Below are 18,249 nucleotides of genomic sequence, written 5' to 3'. Positions count from 1 at the left end.
CTTCAAATAAAAAGGAAGATAAAAAATTAACATTAATTTTTTTTATTTAGTTCTAGTCCCCCGCATTCGAAAGCAGCTGTAATTCTACCGGAAAATTACATTAAGCAATTTGGAATCGCGGGAATTTTAAAGTCGGCCTTCAATTAAAAAAAAAAAAAAAAAGAAGAACGTAGCACAGCGTTACGTCCGTGTTGCTTTTTAGAGCGCAGCTCTTAGGGGCCCATTTCCGGCTTGAGCGGCGTCGGCGTCGCCGTCGCCGTCGGCGTAGCCGCGCGGTGCATTATGGGTAAAATTCCCCGCTAAATCTAGCGGAAAAATTTCCCCGCTATTAGCGGGGAAAAGTCCCCGCTAAATCTAGCGGAAAAATTTCTCCGCTAAGTCTAGCGGGAAAAATTCCCCGCTAAATCTAGCGGAAATATTTCCCCGCTAAATGTAGACGAAAAATTTCCCCGCTAAATCTAGCGGAAAAATTTTTCTGAGGGGTCACCTGACCCCCCAAGGTCACATGAACCCCCCTTTCCCCCCGAGGTCACGCGACACCCGCGACGCCCCGCCCCCCCCCCCCCCCCCCCCCCCGCCCCGAGAACAGATAACCCTCAGTACCCTTCACTCCACCTCCTCAAGAGCTGCGCTCCAATTCGGTGTTACAGGGAGTTGTAAAGGGCTTTCATTTTTTTGTCTGGTCCTCGTCTTTTCGCGCTGTTTTAGAGCGCAGCTCTTAGGGGCCCGTTCCCGCTTTGAGCGGCGTCGGCGTCGGCGTCGGCGTCGGCGTAACCGCAACCCTCGTAACCCTCGTGAGGGTTACGAGGGTTAATCTCATGAGGGTTACCCTCAAAAGGATCACGAGGGCCACGAGGGTTACTTACCCTCGTAACCCTCACGAGGGTTACGAGGGTTAGCTACCCTCGAAAGGGTTACCTTCACGAGGGTTACCCTCACGAGGGTTACTTACCCTCGTAACCCTCACGAGGGTTACGAGGGTTAGTTACCGTCAAAAGGGTTACCTTCACGAGGGTTATGAGAGTTACCCTCACGAGGGTCACGAGAGTTACCTTCACGAGGGTCACGAGAGCTACCCTCACGAGGGTCACGAGAGTTGCCCTCACAAGGGTTACTAGGGTTACTCTCACGAGGGTCACGATGGTTACCCAGGTCACGTGACCGCCCCCGGGGTCACGTGACCTGGGGATACCCCGAGGTCACGTGACACCCCCGTTGACGTCATAGTCACTGATGACGTCACCGGCATCCGCATCGTCATTATCATCATCACTGATGGCGTCATCAGTGACGTCACTGATGACGTCATCGGCATCGTCACGTGGCCCCAGGTCACGTGACCCCCCCCCCCCCCCGACGTCACGTGACGCCCCAAGGTCACGTGACTCCCACAAGGTCACGTGACCCCCCGCCGCTGAGGCCACTTGTTACCCTACAGGGAGTTGTAAACGGCTTTCATTTTTTTAATTCCGATGAATATACGTGTTTTAAGTTCCGATTTCGCGCTCGGAGTCAAAACCAAATATATATGTTTATTCATTGTTTTGCGTTATTTTAACGCCACGCCAAATTCCTTAATGTGTCTAGAGCCGAATTAAATAGCTACTCCAATAATAAAACTAATCGTGAAGCATTGAACTCATATTCATATTTTTACATTAAATTTTAATGTCGAAGTTGGAGCTCGCTGTGCCGTTTTGAGTATTAGATTTTGCAGCTGGCGGCGCATTTAACCACATTCCTTGATGTGAGGTACATAATTCGATAACCTCGCATGGCAAGATTTATTGTTTCACACGATATAAAAGAAATTACGAAAACAATTATCAAATCCTAATGATATATCAAGCCGAACCTGCAAAATAAATAACGACAACATCATACCAGGAGCCAAACCGCAATGGGGAGGTTTTTAACAACTCCATGAAGCCTTGCACTTTAACTCCACGAAATTAGCGCTCGAGTGACCCCTATAATCGACTTAGCAATCGATATAGAAGCACTCGGTAATTTGACCCGGTCCTGTTTGCAGCTCTGTTTTCTTCTCTCGACGGCACCCTTTGTGAACAGCATAAATTCATACACCAAATTGAAAAGATGCGAAGGCCTCAACTGACCTGCGTTGGAATTGGCTGAATTGGCATCACCAAAGGAGGACACCACGTCCTTACCTGGGAAGAAAAGACAGGATGATACAACAGGGGTGAGTTAATCTCTCAATGTATTGACAGTCGTTCATACAAATCGAACGGTCGTGCAAATATAATAACAATAATATTATTATGATGATGATTAAAAGCTCAGTTAGAGACCCGAAGACATAACGTGAACATTGTACTCGATCATAAACGACGGAAGAGTCCGAAGTTGTTTCACACAGCTTAATATGTAAGCAGCAAAAACTCCCAAGATGCAAAACAGAATCGAAAATAACAATAACATATAGGCAAATACAACATATTCAGTATGTTCTGCAAAACAACAACAACAACATTTGCAGTGATTCGGAAACTACAGGTTTTAACCATCATTTGTATACGCTTGATTGGAAGAATTAAAGCACCTTGCCGGTTAACGGTAACTTTCACGGTTCCTCGGAGTGTGCAACTCTCAAATCAAAAACGAGTGTTTCAACAGGTGCCTGAAACGACAAAAGTTAGCTAACAGCGTGTGTGTGTATATGTATATTCTCCTTTGCTTTGTTTTATGGGGTTTGCCCGCGTGAGCTTGTAGAGCTGGTCAGAGGTTCGCCTTGTGCAACCAGAAGCTAAGAATGCCAATATAGTGACCTACATTTTCAACCAAGCAATTCATGGAGCTAGATAAAAAAAAAAAGTCCCCGACCGTCCGATAGAACGAAAACGTTTTGTCGACTGGCGACAAAAGGATCGCGGACACAACACGCAAGTTGACGCCGTCAAAACAAAATGCTGGAAAAGAAAGCTGAACATCACTTGTTGATTACGATGTGCTTGATTAACTTCATCTACGACCACTCTTTCAATATGCGCCTCTTAATGCACACGCATACATTACCAGCATGTTGGTACATATTTAAATTTAAGGAGACGATTTAACGCGAACTATAGAACAAAGCCAGTAAAGCTTATTTATAATTTCGAAAAGTTGCATTTGTAACTTCAGTCGGCTTTTTAGGGGGTCACTCGTAATTCGACGCGCATTCTTCGAAAGTAAAGAGGAGGCTAAGCTGGCTTTCTGCGAAAACGTCGCAACCCAATTACCTCGCTAGTTCTATAATGAGGGCAATCAATTCGACAAAGATCGATTATCCAAAAATACGTAAATAGTTACCGAATCACGTAGTCTGTTCTAAACGAGAAGCCGTGGAAAGTCCTCCCAACGATTAGGAGGAAACGCCCGCGGCATAAACAACGTTTCGTATTTAGTTTCCTTCGGAAAAGCGGAAACGAATGCCTCCGCACCCTTTTCTGTCAAGAAAACGAAACAAATAAGATGACGCAAACATTCGTCTTTGCAAGTCAAACCTGATCGCTCATGAAGGTGAAAATATGTACTTCAAGGATACGCACCGGGTCTTCCGGTCGTTTCGTTTTCATTTAACGGCCTCGTGCAAAACCGTGCAACCGTTTTTTTTTTTTTTTTTTTTACACATTAAGGTAATTTTTATTTAATTTTTAACAAAATTTTTGGACCCAAAATCTCGCCATGTCTCGCCCATTTCGAAAGTGTGCCCTCTGTTGGAAGCTGTGGGATTCCTGCACAATGGCGCACACAAAAAACACCGCCAATGTTGGAACCTTAAATGCTCTAATAACGACACTTCATTTCGAGCTCATGTAGTTTTAGAATTTCACAATCTGGGGTGTCGCTTGTTCCGCCGTTTGCGGCTCCAGCAAAACAGACGGCACCTAGCGGAAAAACACTGAACTGGCCGGAACAGGTCTTTTTGTGATTTCCGCTCGTCTTTTGTGGCTCCCGTGATGACATGTTGTCGGTGGTTTGCGCAACAGAACAGTTCTCCCGGTGACTCTGCTGTCGTAACGGTAGTATCAGCTTGTTCCCAGGTTGTTCTGCACGCAAGCTACGCAACCGCGGGAACCAGACATTCTGCGTTTCTCAACGTTCATCGGCACCGTGGAAGGGCAGTAGGCGGTCTCTTCATCGCTTCCTCAAAAAGAGTCAAGCCTCTGGAAACTCGCTTACCCTAACAGATAGCCGCAGGTTCGAAATGTGGAGGATTAAAATCGGGGGAAACCATCTTTAGTGCAACGCTTGCTTTCTCATGCCCCAGCGCTGTGCGCTGAGACGGCACATGGCACGGCACGAACTGTATTAGAACGCCATATTTGCCCGATAGTGGCATCTTCTATAGGTCGCTGGTGTCGCGATTGCTGCAGCGCTTCAGACCGTTTAACGATGAGCACGTGAGGTTCGAAAGGGGTCTATGGGCTATTTGTTAATGATTAAAACTTTATAACACATCTAAGAACATTAAAAATAAAAGCGCCAGAAAACGGGAGAAGAAAGGAGACGACAAGGCGCTCCATTCTCCCGCAATACATGTCCAGAGGAATGTCTTACTAATCGACCAACATATGACGTATGGCTTTTTTGTTTTTCTAACTGCGATTCAAAACACACCTGAAAAACACTCACTCCTGTGCAAGATTGCTTGCACAAAAAAAAAAAAAAAGAATATCCCTGACAGTGAAAGCTATAAATTATTCATCAGGGTGAAGAAGTGAATAGGTGTGGAGTCCCCCTATTCATGTCCAAACGCAAATATTGAAAACAAGAAAGCACTCGCTTTCCTTTCTACGTTTGCATTCGTCTTATTCCTGTCGCTAAAGCTGAGTCAGCCCCGAAGTCTAATCATAGCACCTCAGTTGAGTTACTTGTATGCGTTTCCAATCACATATGGAGTATAAAAAAAAAATGCTGCAATATTAACTCAATACAAAACGTACAAAAATGTATAAGAGATGATTCCGTTCGCTTGTAGGGGCACAGCTTCATATCGTGTTCTAATGCCTTTCCAAACCGAGAATATCCGTAATTGAACCAGTCACGGTTCCCCGTACGCGTACACATATACGCACCCAGAACCTTGACTGGCTGCGCATTCATTCGCAATTCCACCACGATTGCCGCAGCGACGCAGACGGAAACACAACCGGCGGATCACGTGCACGAGTCGGCCGTGACAGCCTACAACTTCCTCGCGAACGTTCACAGCGCGTCACAACAACGTCCGTGTACGAAGACATCGATGACTCCCGCCACGGCATGACTACTACGCGCCACGATTATGCATATTCGTCTACCCTCGGCCACTTCGGCGAGCGGGCAATTGTCATATTCAGTGTCACCTTGAGATGAGTGGACGCTACACGCCATCCCAGTCAATCAATCGCTGTGAACGTATCACGTGATTCTTCGCCTTACACGTCGATGCGCCCCTCTCGAAGGTCACTTTACACACACACGGCGTTGAAATGGCCTCGATGGTTCGTAGCGTCCTTTGGGGTTCATCAGATGGAGTGTAGCAAAGGCACTATAGGAATCTTAGTGGAAGTTTCCGATAGCTCCGATAACAATACCCGATATTACGCATGTGCCTTTGCGTATGCGTTGTATAGTTATTGGAGTTACCGGAACGATGTACTAAAACTTCCTACTCATGGAACGGAATCGCGCAACAACTAATAAAAAGGAACGAGACTTCAAATACTTTACTTCGCGTTTGTCCAGAAAGTTGTACGGATTCGCGGTGAAGTATTCGCTTGGCCTTCATGCCCCTTTCAAGCTCAGCGTCTGTATATATACACACAACTGACTTCCCGATATCGACATCAACCGCCCGCGGACGCCTACGTATGATTCACGTGGCGCTCTGGCAACTGTGAGTGCGTAAACATATGACGAGGTTAAAAAGAAAAAAAGAGAGAGGTAGACAGGGAGAGAGAGGAAAGGGAATGCGGAAACTTTGATGTGCCAGAGAGCCCCAGACTCATCTGTCTCGGCATCCGAATAGACCTGGCAAACTGAAATGAGTCGGACCGGATTTTTATTTTTTGTTTTAGCTTGTTCTCATCGTACCGTCTTGATTACGGGGTCGTGAGTTAATTTGACCCCCTCCGGATGGGTCTCACCAAGATATGCGGAAAAGAGCCCGACTCATTCTTTGGCGACTGCGTGATAGGTAGACTTCGTTTTGCCTTATGATGGAGCGCTAGGGACACTACGATCCATTCCAGCCAATCCATCGATGTGAACGTACATCACGTGACTACGCTCTACGCCTCTCTAGAGAGTAGACCCGGAATTTCATAGGCTCCAATTGCTCGCAGCGTCCCATGCGGTCCATCGCAAGGTGAAATCGAGTATAGTTGGCGTGCTAAAACCGCTTTTCCTCCTACTTCTTTTTTTATTTATTTTTACTTTTTTCGCTTTTTTAGCGATGGAAGTTGAGTTTCGTTTACTTCACCATCCAGCGTGTCTGGACGTCAGGCAATTTGTGTTTCGGAGTTGCAGCTGCTAACGAGACATTTTCAGCGGGAGGTCTAGGGTACGGGGCAGCTGTGTTGCTATCTAAAAAAACACTAAAATGTGCAGGAGAAGAATGAAGAAAATAAAAACAAAAAAACGAAAAACAAACGCTATTTCTCCACGAAAAAACTCCACTCGTTTTGTTATTGTAGTTTTTTCCGCCATAAGCCTGGGTTGCTGGTAGGCAACAAGGCGTACGCAGGTGCACGAACTGTAGCAATCACGAATCTACTTTAAAGCATTAAAAAGACACAACCAGTCTCATAAGCAAACAAAGAGATCGATGAAAGACAGGTGGGACGTTAAATATTGGAAGTATGATAAGATAAGCATTCCGAGTTATACTGGTGTTGCTGAGTCTAGAAGGTGTGTATGATACCAATGGATATTACAACCTAACTTTCCTGCGCCACTTTACTACCAAAATCGGTCTCTAACGTGCATCACGCAGCAGCAATACATGACGGTTCGCGTCAGTAGGATGCTCATCCAGATCGAAGGGGGCAGGGGTAAGTTTAACCCAGATTCCCTGGGTTCTACGGCGCGATCATTCACACTCGGACCCCGATTTTCCCTTCAGTCTCATAAACGGCTACTTATTACCTACGAAACGACGAGCAAATGAAGGAAGAAAGAAGGAATCAATTGTGCAAAATCTTGTGTATAAATAATATCGAGTTATAGTATAGGCTAACTTCTCCCAATCATGCTTGCCAATTTCAGTTAAATATTGGCAGCCTGTTTTGGTCATGTTGACAAATTACGAAGTTGTGCGTAGGATTCGCAAAGATTTTGTTTTTACACAGAATCCACAAAACAATGAAAATTTGGCGGGCGCGAGGCAGTGTTCTTCAAATTTAGAGGATTTCACGTGACTGGCGAAAGCCTAACGTACGAGTTGGTCGTTAACCTACACTAACGGAAAGGAGGGGGGGGGGGGGGGGAGGAGGAGCAAGCGGGGGACCCCAAGAACGTGTTTGATGTTAACATTCTGGACAGCTTGTAAAGCGAGTCGCATTAAGTCAACGTGGCTCATTCAATGTGCGTCTATCTTTCCCCTTCATACACAAAATAAAAACAAAAAAACTTACCGTAATATCCCGAGAGATAGCCCAGATAAAGCGAGAGCAAATTGGGTAAAAATGAGACATGGACTAACTTTGGGTGCGCAATCAAGAACATTTGTAGAACTGGTACTTTTATGTTCTCTGACTTGCCAAGCTTGTTTTCACATTCAGGGGCAATTGAGCATAGAGAACTGCCCTCCCCAGTTTGCGCAATGCTCACGAGTTTCCCGCTGTTGCAGAGTAACACCAATTCTTCTGAGGTCACCATGGGAGAGAGCCCTGCAATTACTAGAGGTAGGCTATATTTGAATGCTGTTCAAGGACTAGCGAATCGTGCCAAATATAGGTGTGGGTTATCTTCCGGAGGTGAGGCACCTCTTGAATATTCTGGCATAGTTTTTAGACAAAGCCGCACTTTAAAGAAAAGCAAAAAAAAGTCACGGCTGTTTTTTTATGTATTTTTTATAAAATACAAATGCGCGTCTAACTTGCGCGTAGCAAGAAATTGAAGACGGATCGTGAGCACGCGGTGAGTGTTTTTACTTGAAGTCGCGTAAGGGCGTTGACGGTTCTTACCGGATTTCGAAGTAAGATGGATGCGACGGGGGAGCAGCTTGTTCCAGAGGCTGTTAGAAATTTTTTCCAGCTCTCGCCGATCGATTTCAAGGCGTCACGCGTACTTGACGAAATATTGATGGCGTGATGCGAAGATTATGCGACCCGCAAATAAGAGTAACATAACTATGAGGGTTCCCTGCATACGAGTTCCTAGTTTTCATTCAATTGCATGCAATTGCTTGTTGTTTTGTGTTTTTTTTTTTTTTTTTTTTGCAATACGCGTTAGCTCGTTTTCTTGGCTGCTCGATTAAAAGCTTGAACGTTGTTCGCTATTTCATTGCTATTTCCTTCTAAAACTGTAACAAGAATTGTGTTTTTTTAACGTGGAGCACACGGTGCAGACCCTTTTTTCTTAAGGGCGCTGCCATGTTGAGAATTGCGCCGCCGCTGACGCCGCCTAGCGGCTTAAAACATGAACTTGGGTAGGCAACGAACGGTGTGGGTACGGGGGGGAACTTGGCTAGAGTTGGCTATGTACTACTCTAACTTGGCTGGCACTTGGCGGGTCGAACCGCACTGGCTGATGACGGGCCACCAATTTACCTCTTCGAAAGAACGAGGACGAAGAACGAGGACGAAAATGTTTTGATTGACTTTCCACAAAGAGGGAATAATGAAATAATGAGAAGTTTAATGTTGTCTATGCAGGTACGTCCTCGGAATTCCATACCTGCATCTTGTGTGGTGACACGTAGACGTTTCCATACCCTTCACACGCCACAGGCACGTAGTGGAGTGGGGGGGGGGGGGGGGGGGGGGGGAAGCCGTGTCCATGCCCCCCCCCCCGCCCCCCCCACCCCCCCTGGCTACGCAGCGGTACACGCCATATATCGGCCAGTCGTGGAATGCTTCCTTGATGTGACCATCGAGGTTGGTTCAAAATTATAACTGCTATGTCTCTTTTGACACGAGTTAGCAGCGCTTGCGGCGACATCAAATGAAAAACGAAAATAGTAATAAACAAACGAAGAATGATGCACTTTGTTGTGAGAAAGATGATACTTGATCAATGCCATTATAAGCTTTGAGTTGTTCATTTTGCTCTCGGCGTTGAGTTCAGTTTGTTTTTCTCTTTGGTCTTTTTGTGGCCATGGCAATTAATGAGCGGATATACGTAGCAATGAACACCGACCATATAGAAGATCCGCATGAGCGGAAGATTAACGCTTCTACGTTAGTCTTTTGATTCCCAATTATCCGAAAGCGGCATCTTTCAGAAAATGGAATCCGAGTAATCATAGAACAACGCCCGTCCCTTGTCCAAGTTTGGCGGGTCGTGAGGGGACAAGTTATTGGCGTTCTATAACGGGACAGCAATAAAATTTCCCGCACACATAAATTTCAATGAGTTGCGTTCAATGACGAAATTTCGTGACCGTCTTGGCAAGACACCAAAAGCACGTCGTGGGGCCTCAGAGCAAAACAAGTCGGCGACGCCTTGATCGTGTCCTCGCTGCTTGGGCGCTTTTTGGCGACGTGGAATCCCTAAGCGGAACGCCGACAGTCTATACATAACGATAGTTTTAGCAAACAGAATCTCAAGGCTAAGTTTTATTAAGGCTGGAACTTTTTAGTGTCTTCTAATATTACATAATATCAAGCGCGAGGATCGGGTGTACTGGACGGGGGTACAAAATTGGCTTGAAAGCAAATAGAAAACATACCCAAGATTACAAAAAATAAAAAAAGGCGAGAATAATGTACTCTTGTTTGCAAATTGTTTAAGCATATCACGCAAAAGAAGTTGGTGACAAAGTTTGGGTCACACCGCTTATACATTATACGAACGATAGTCTGCCTACAGATTCAAACCACAGTCACCGTGAGATCCGCCGAACATTCGAATCACGGGTAATGCGATGACTCGTGTTTGCAGCCTGTCTTTTGTATGATGTATGAGCAGTGTGAGTCCGGCTTAAGTCCTGACTAGATACACATAGAGTAAATTACTGCTTTCTTCGTTACTGGGGTCAACTCGTTCTACACTATGAAACCTCTCCGTGTACTGCGTGAGATCTTATGCTCCAGTTGCAATTGCATATAGATACTTTTGGGAAGAAAATGCGCTTTTTCAGCCTCGTCATTCTAGACCGCTTCCATTTGTCGCAGTGATTGACCCTCCGGTTTTTCGTTGGTAAAGAACACGCAGGGTTACTTTTATATTGTAGATATCTCAATGTGGACGAAGCGGGAGATGCAATAAGGAACCTCCGTTAATTATTGTCTTGAATTTCTTGCGCTAGTATTAGTGTCCGTATGAGTGTCTCGTTTGCAAAAAGTTAAAATTTTGTATAGTCTTCTTGCTCTTTTCTTTTAGTCACGAATTCAACCATAAACGTTCTTTGTAAGTGCACGAGTGCGCGCCATATATTTTAGGCCCCGCAGGTCCCGGAAAGCCCTGTAACCTAATAAAAAAAAAGCGCTCAAATAAAAAAAAATGAAAATAACACTCACTCTTTCAAAAAAACGGAACAAACTAGCCGTGTTTCTGCTCAGGGCAGGTGTACATACGCGAAGCTACGATATATAATATAAAAGATAGCACTTATACTGTGACATTTGTAAATAACAACTTGGTTAATTATTTGATTTCTTTCCCTACAGTCCCAAGATAAAAACAAAAATTATACCAGCTGGATCGTACTGACAAAGGCTGGTAAGCACAGTATGTGGGATAGGCTCTCCAGGGAAGAAGAGAAGGACGTCTTGAACGGCACCGCCTTCCGAAGATTCGCTTTTATTTCTGACACACGCCGTGAGATGTCGCTACCTGATATGAAAGGGCCAACGATGCGCGCGAGCTGCATCACGGGTCGCGCCAATGAGCTCCCTTTTGCCTGGTCGGTACCCGTCCGTACTATCGACCCTCTAGAGCTCAGTCGAAAAAGTACCTGGCTCACGATCTCAAGGTGCTGAGTCACGATCTCAAGGCTCACGATCTCAAGGTGCTGATATGGCTCCCTAAGGGCGTAACGCTTTTCGGTGTTGGCGTTTCCTTACAGCCGGCTGTTACAGCCAAACGTTAAAGAACTCCGTGAAACTCGGCCGATAAAACGCATTTTCTGTTAAAAATTTCCGACTCCTTGAAGCGTCCTCAAATGAACTAAAAAGGCCTCAGCCGAGGAACTGCACGCTCTGCTGCGTACATAATACACACGATCATACTATGTATACACATTTCCCGCCCATCATTCGAGATTTATTAGCGTGCAATACACATTATAGGCCTCCGAGTACTAAAGTACGTCACCAGTTCGAGAGACTCCACACTGCTAAAGAGTGCCGAGTTCTTAGTGGTGGTCATCGTTACACACGTAGAGTCCAAATTCTTCCGTTATTAAGTCGTTTAGCCAAGCGCTCTGTCCACAATGCCTGTTCACATCAGAATCGCCAGCAACGAGAAGCATATCCCATGTGTGTTTCCTGTATACGGTCGCGAGGTTGTATGACATTACATGACACCGACGTCACCTCACACTGTGACATCACCTGACACAGTGACGTCAAGTGGTACCGTGGTCCCGTCTCGTGATACCACGAAGTCGCGTTTCCCCATGACGTCACGGTCCTACACGAAACACGCGGGATTCGCTGCGATACCACACCAATTACGGCTGTCGCAGTATCTGGGTTAAGGCGAGAACTAGAAGTGTGAGAATGGGGGTTTTAATCGAATAGTGCTCGATCGATCTGTCATTCCCAGATTTTGCAGCGCAAGGAAAGGACGCGACATGCCGGCCCTCTTTACAGTGTACTTCATTTCATCTTAGGTCCAGGCGCAGCCGACGACGAACTGAAAAAAACAGTCAGACAGCGTCAAAAGCGCACCACACTGGTGTTCGTCATGCACGTGTTCTATCATCCTCAATCATGCGCACATCCTTTCCATGCCTCAGTTAGCTATCCCCAGGACAAAACAAACGCAACAAAACGTAATCGTCCCACCCTTTCAAAGTGTTTACGCTCGAAGAGGTCCGTCTCCAGCTGCCGGTCACTGGCAACGCTGGCGTAATCTACGATACCAGACAAGCGGGGATTAGCGGTTGCCGGCGATGCCCGCCACAGCGTTCCTTATTGACCGATCACCGTCGAGAGCCTTCCAACCGACGCAGACAGGCTCAACTGCAATTTTCGCTCCTCGCCCGCGTGCGTTCGTGCGTGCGTCAGCCACTGCACGTGGCGCTCATCGTTACCGCATAACGGATAACGGTCTCCGCCCACTTCTCCCCAACCGACACTCGGCGACCCCCGGGTCGTGCACCTCGCGGTACGAGCTCGAAAGGGTAAATTGGATTTTCGTGACGAATTGGACAACTCGATGCCGCGGCGATGTCGGCCCAGTTTGCTCTCTTTCTCTCTCACTGGTGGCCGCCGCCGACATCTGGGCGGCCGATGAGCGTGTAACGAATGCCATCGAGGCCCCACATTCTCGGAAAAGTCGTTTCGTTCACAGACCCCTCGTCCTGCTCAAGAGCAAGGCGTTCTTCTGGCGATAACCTTCTCCGGACGCCTTCTCGGGAAGTCTCGGCGACTTCGCGAGTTCATCGAGGGTCGTCGCAGTAGACCGCGCTCCGTTTCACTTTACGATGGACCGCGGCGGACGCTACGACCCGTCCCAGCCAATCCCGGGCTGTCTGAGTGTCACGTGACCTTCGGGAGGGGCGAAGCGGCGCGCAAGGTGCATCGTCACGTGATACGTTCTCAACGTTGGATTGGCTGGGATCGGTCGTAACTCCGCTGCGCTCCACTGTACGGAGAAACGGAGTTTAGGGTGGGTGGAGGGCCACACACACAATCTGCGCTGACGCTTGTATACTCTCAACTGCTCTCAGTAGTTCATGTATCGTCGGCGTGACTCCAAGGAGCGCAATTGGTCGCGAGCAAAACATGACGAGACAGGCCACAGGGTCACGTTATGACTGGGAAGGATGTTTAGTTCTAACCGCGACGGCGTGGAGAAAACAGAACAAAAACTGAGCATCCTGATTAAAAGCGCTACCGTCTGTTTGGTCAATATTCTTGGCCTGACTTGTTTTGCATTCTATTTTATAATAAATGTGTAACAGTATTATTTTTTTTTTCTGGAGTGAGCTGGTGTTTTTAGCTGGCACTTCGAAGCGCATAAAACAAGCGAGCTCGGTAAACAAAATATAAATAACAAAAACTACGTACGTCGAACAAAAATAGTACGAGCTTTTTTTCTTAAGTGTGAAGTTGTTGTAAAATAAAGCTTGAAACTTTGCTGGCCTCATGGATCCCAAAACAAACATACATCTCTCGAAAAAGCTGGAAAAACAACCGTGAAAATAAAGCAAATCCTAGCGAGTTTTCGAGTTCTTGTTTGCCCGAGTCTTCAGGGTCCGGCGTTGAAATGAAATCCAAACAGCGTTTACAACTGTAGGGGCGTGTGACGAGCAAAAATATACACGCGTCACGGGCACCCCGATTTTTCGATTCCGCGACCCGAAAAGCCCGCCCTGTCCCCGAAATAGAAGCTGACAGCTCGAATTGGCTCACAAACTCTGCGCGCCATTCGCACGGCATACACACGCACAGACACACACGCACAGACACACAAACGCTGCTTCATCTATTTAGATAACGGATGCCTTTGCCATATTTTTGCGTACAGTTATCGGCTGGGTTCAGCATTTTTTAGGAGGTTATTTTCGGGCAAACTCGGAGGACGTTAGCTCGAAGCTTTATTCTTTATATAAATCCAAAGTTTTCTGAGTTCCAGTTCCTTATTTCGTATACGCCATAGGGCGGCTTTCGCATCCTGCATATTCCCAGCACTTCAGAAGAAAGAGACAATTCGCCCGGAAGAACAAAATATGAAAGAAAGGAACTCAATTGTACCCGGTGACAGGTTAAGAACGCTCGGCCTCCAGCGCGAGCTTTCTGCCTTGGGTAATACCTCGTCGCACGAGCAACCAAAGCACGGCGGAAGGCAACAGGCGCGCGCTAGGCGCGGAACAGCTGCTTGTTTTTAGCTTTAACGAGTTCCTGATGGGGAGCTGAAACTATAGTGATAGAGAATTATACATATTCGCTGCCAGATCAGCTCCTTTAATATGCGAACATGGAAGGCTCTTGGTGTTGTAAGAAGGAAGAGAAAAAAATATATACTTCGTGGTGGAAGCAATTCAACTATGAGATGACCCGCGGAGGGGAATGAATTATGATACTATATTGTACAGTCAGCGCTGCTGTTCCAGACTGCCAACCCGAGTGCCTGATATTATTTCAATTATTTCGATGGCTCGACTGAGCGCCATGTGCTTCCCAATGACGAGTTACCCAAAGACCTCTAAGGCTAATATTCTTCTTTCCGTGGTCTGTGAGCGTCCCTGATAAATACAATTTCACTCATATTGATAAACTTTTATAATGTGGTGATAATTCTCTTAAAGAAATAACGCATTACAAATAAATTGGGTGCATAGATTCTGATCGGCGAGGAAACATTCTATACAAAAACTATTCTGCTGGCTAGTTTTTGTCATGTCATGCCATGTAATGTCACACGCGCCATCGAGCTACCCAAAATACCGGAACAAGCGATTTTATGAGAAGATTTACGTTCGTTTTGATGCTCTATGTGACATCCATTCGAGGACACTATTGTTGTCAACTCCACAACGTGCAGAGTGTCACTACGCGCAGAGTCTCGTCGCGCTTCAAGTTTTTTGCTCGACGCCATGGAGCAATCCCAAGACGATCTGGTTCCGCGTGGGAATGTTTTCCGCCCGCGCCGGTGGGAAAGTCTGAGGTGTACGTACAGGGTCTGGTGACAGTCTGGAGCAGAGTCTGCGAAGATCACGCACATGGACGACGTCAGTGTCTTCTTGGCAACGGCATCTTTATCTCTCTCGCTGCTTCGTTTTCCAAACACAGTTCTTTGTCCCTTTGACCGGCGACGCGGTCTAGGGTTGCATTTTCGAAGCTTAGAAATATACTCTCCTAGTTCGTATCAACTCTCTGCCGCCTGCATTTAACAGCCTCCAATTTGTTTTGTTTTTTTTCTCGGCAAGAACAAGTCGGAATGGCCACCAGCACGGTGCAATGACTTCACTTGCAAGCCACGTCCAGTCACTGACAGGATAGCAACGGCCTCTCTTTCGAATGCTCCCGGCTTTTAGCAGGCGCTCGGTGCCTTCCGTCGTGCTTTGGCTGCAGCCTACGCGTGCGTGCCCGAGGCACAGGAGACGCGGAAGCTTCGTCGAAAGTGAGAAGCTCGCGCTAGAGGCGGGACGACTGAAGAACCTCCCGGTCGTTCTAATCTTGTCGGTGACTATAGCGATAATATATGTCGTAGAGTTCGCGCGTGAATTGAATAGATTCCCTATTTTCTCTCGGCTCGAATCGTCGGGGGAAAAAAATCGGATACTCGAGAAAATTTAGAAGGAATGTGTGTTTTCGGTTAATCAGACTAGTCTTGTCACTTAATTTAATTGGCGAGATATTGTCGCGCGCGTTACTTATTGTTGAAATAAAGAAAAATAAATAAAAAAAATCGCGTACGTAATAGAGTTGGCAACGCACGCGGCTGTTACAGGGAGGCACAGGGTTCGAACCCCGCTCGACCAGGTTCTTTCATCAATCATTAGCTTCGTTCGGTTTACCATACACCCCCAGCACCGGTGCAGAAAAGTGTAGGGCTGTGTACTCCCGGTTGTGTCTCAATACGCATACCGGAAGCATACTGCACTACGATTTTTGTGCATCGATGCAGGAGGTGCAGGTCAATCGGACGAAGCTAAGATTCTTCTGGACGGTTCCATTCTCGGCAGACATCCCGTGTCCTAGTTCACAGCATTTCTGAGCCTACCGCGAGTAAAAGAGCAGCGGTAACGCGCTTCTCCGAGCCAATCGTGCGTGGTATTTTTGTTTTACGTTTGTAGGTTCAACTTCGCTTCGTTACCGATTTATTTTAACATCTGCATTAATCTGCTCGTCCTTATCCGGAACAAAATAGGATCCGAAAGAGGAGGCGACGAGCCATGGAGTCTTTTTCAGATCCAGACACTAATTCATACACAGTCGTAAGATTATTTTTAGGTGAATCGCCTTTAAAGAAGCTTGAACTCGGCACTTGCAACGATAATTACACATCACACAGCAGGAAAGCTCATCCGCAAACGCTGTAACAATGCGAGGGATTTCTCTAGGCCAATCGAATTTTCTGTCAACATCAAAAAGCGGTACCGGTTTGCGTTGTCACCTTTAAGGTTGTTTCACACACTCGCATCAGTCCGACTAGTCCAACTGCAGCGGCTTGCAACGTATACAGGTATGGGCACTTTGCCTCCGCTAGGAGCCGCTACCGATCGCCGCGCGAGCAGCGCCTCGCGGGGCCACCTTTGTGAGCGTATAGGGAGAGCGGCACTCGGTCGGACTCGACGGAAGTGTGTGAATCGCCTTGTAAACCGAGCCACGGCTAGCGGCCATACATTTCGCACATAGACCCCTTTCGCAAGACTGTTCTCTGTTGGCCGCGGTGGAATCCCTGCACAATGGCGGACCGAACCCGCAACGCCACGACATATTTTATGCGTTCGGTTGGATTAGTAGGGCAAAACACAGCCACAGAAAAAGCTTATCAGCGCGCTGACGTTGCACTTTCGACGCTGCTTAAATTGGTCCTCGGTTCTTGGCGTTGGCCGCGCTCCGACTTTCGCTTTCTCATGGAATGACTCGCACCTTCCACGATGTCAGTTGTTCACCATTGTGCGGTGCTTCGGAATTTCTAATAATCGGCACGTGACTTTCGAACCAACCCCGTGCTCCCACCGGTTGGTTTCAAATTAAGGCGTCATTCGTCGTCGTCGACGGAGGCGACAGCTGTCGGCACGCCCGCGCGCTACCGGGCTTCGAAGACCGGAGGGCCAGCTCCGTTATTTTGGGGAGCCGGGGAACACGGCGATGGGTGAGGGACGAGGTCTTCTAGAGCCCGTTTCGCCTCACGATAGACGGCAGGGGACGCTTCGAGCCATCGAAGCCAATCCAACGTCGCGCGATCGTCACGTGACGAGTCGCGAGAGAGGCGCAGCGACACGCGGTGCGTGTACTACTCACGCGATATGTTCGCAGCACCGGACAAGCTGGGATGACTCGTAGCGTCTCGTCACCGTCCGCAGTGCTCTGTCGCAAAATGGAAAGGAGTTGGAGCCGCCGCATCTGCCTGCGGGAGCGCTCGGCTCGCTCCTCGCGCCCACCGCCTGGCTCCCGGGCTGTTAAGGACGTTAAAGCGGGGAGGCAAACGTTCCCCCGCGGGCTCCGCGGTTATATGATAGGCCGGACCGGACAGCCACGCCGTCAGTGATGCTCGTCCCGAAATAACGTTCTCGCGGCCCCTTCGGCATTATAGGGTCTCCTAGTTTGACAGCCGTGAAGGCTGCGCGTTTATAGTACGCTTCTCCAAGAGCTTTTTACCTTTGGGGTATTTTTTTTTTTTTTTTTTGCGATGATATGTTTTGATTTTGGGGCTTTTAGCTTTGTTTCTATCGACGCGCGTGCTTCTGTTATAATTCCTTCTTTCTTTTTTTTTCTTTTTTATAGGGAGGCTTTTTGTGAGGGTTGTAATTTGGGCGAGGCTCGTCCGGCGACTGGGAGGTGTTCTCGATTCGAGCTGATCTTCGCGCAAGGCGTGGGGCTGATACGCTGTCAAAATGAAGCGGATCCCTTCTTCGTCTTGATCTGAGACGGCGATAATTTGGGAAAACGTCCGCGGCGGACTTTCGGCTTCATTGTTGAAATGGAACAAGCCCCGCGGGTTTATACTTATGAGATCAGAGATTCAGCTGTCGTCGGAGGTTGAAATCTCTCAGCAGTCAAAGAGCACGGAGAGGGGAAAGTGATGGGAACTGGTTTCCATTGTTGGTGGTACGTGTATCACCAAGACATGTAAGCGGAGGTCATCGACTGAGCCTGGTGTGAATCGCTGCAATGTCTCTCTTACTTTGAAGAGGTTAATTTCGTTCGGAATATACAATATACAATATACAATATACAATATACAATATACAATTAT

At 47.3% G+C, this 18,249-nt stretch overlaps 1 protein-coding gene across 7 annotated transcripts in view; it reads right to left on the bottom strand.

Moving 5' to 3' along the window:
• Positions 1–18,249, bottom strand: part of LOC8031230 (limbic system-associated membrane protein) — a 247,857-nt gene that overhangs the window by 104,343 nt on the left and 125,265 nt on the right. For 3 of the 7 annotated variants that reach the window (XM_029972120.4, XM_029972123.4, XM_042289162.1), the window contains exon 2: positions 2,118–2,171. The exons of the other annotated variants lie outside the window; for them this stretch is intronic. In XM_029972120.4, the coding sequence (XP_029827980.3) occupies positions 2,118–2,171 (54 nt within the window). The remainder of the gene's footprint in view (positions 1–2,117; positions 2,172–18,249) is intronic. 7 annotated transcript variants of the gene reach the window in all.

Source organism: Ixodes scapularis, unplaced genomic scaffold, assembly GCF_016920785.2.
Source record: "Ixodes scapularis isolate PalLabHiFi unplaced genomic scaffold, ASM1692078v2 PGA_scaffold0__279_contigs__length_252992795, whole genome shotgun sequence".
NCBI lineage: Eukaryota > Metazoa > Arthropoda > Arachnida > Ixodida > Ixodidae > Ixodes > Ixodes scapularis.
The sequence above is the reverse complement of the archived record's forward strand: the minus strand, read 5'-3'. Positions and strand labels throughout refer to the sequence as shown.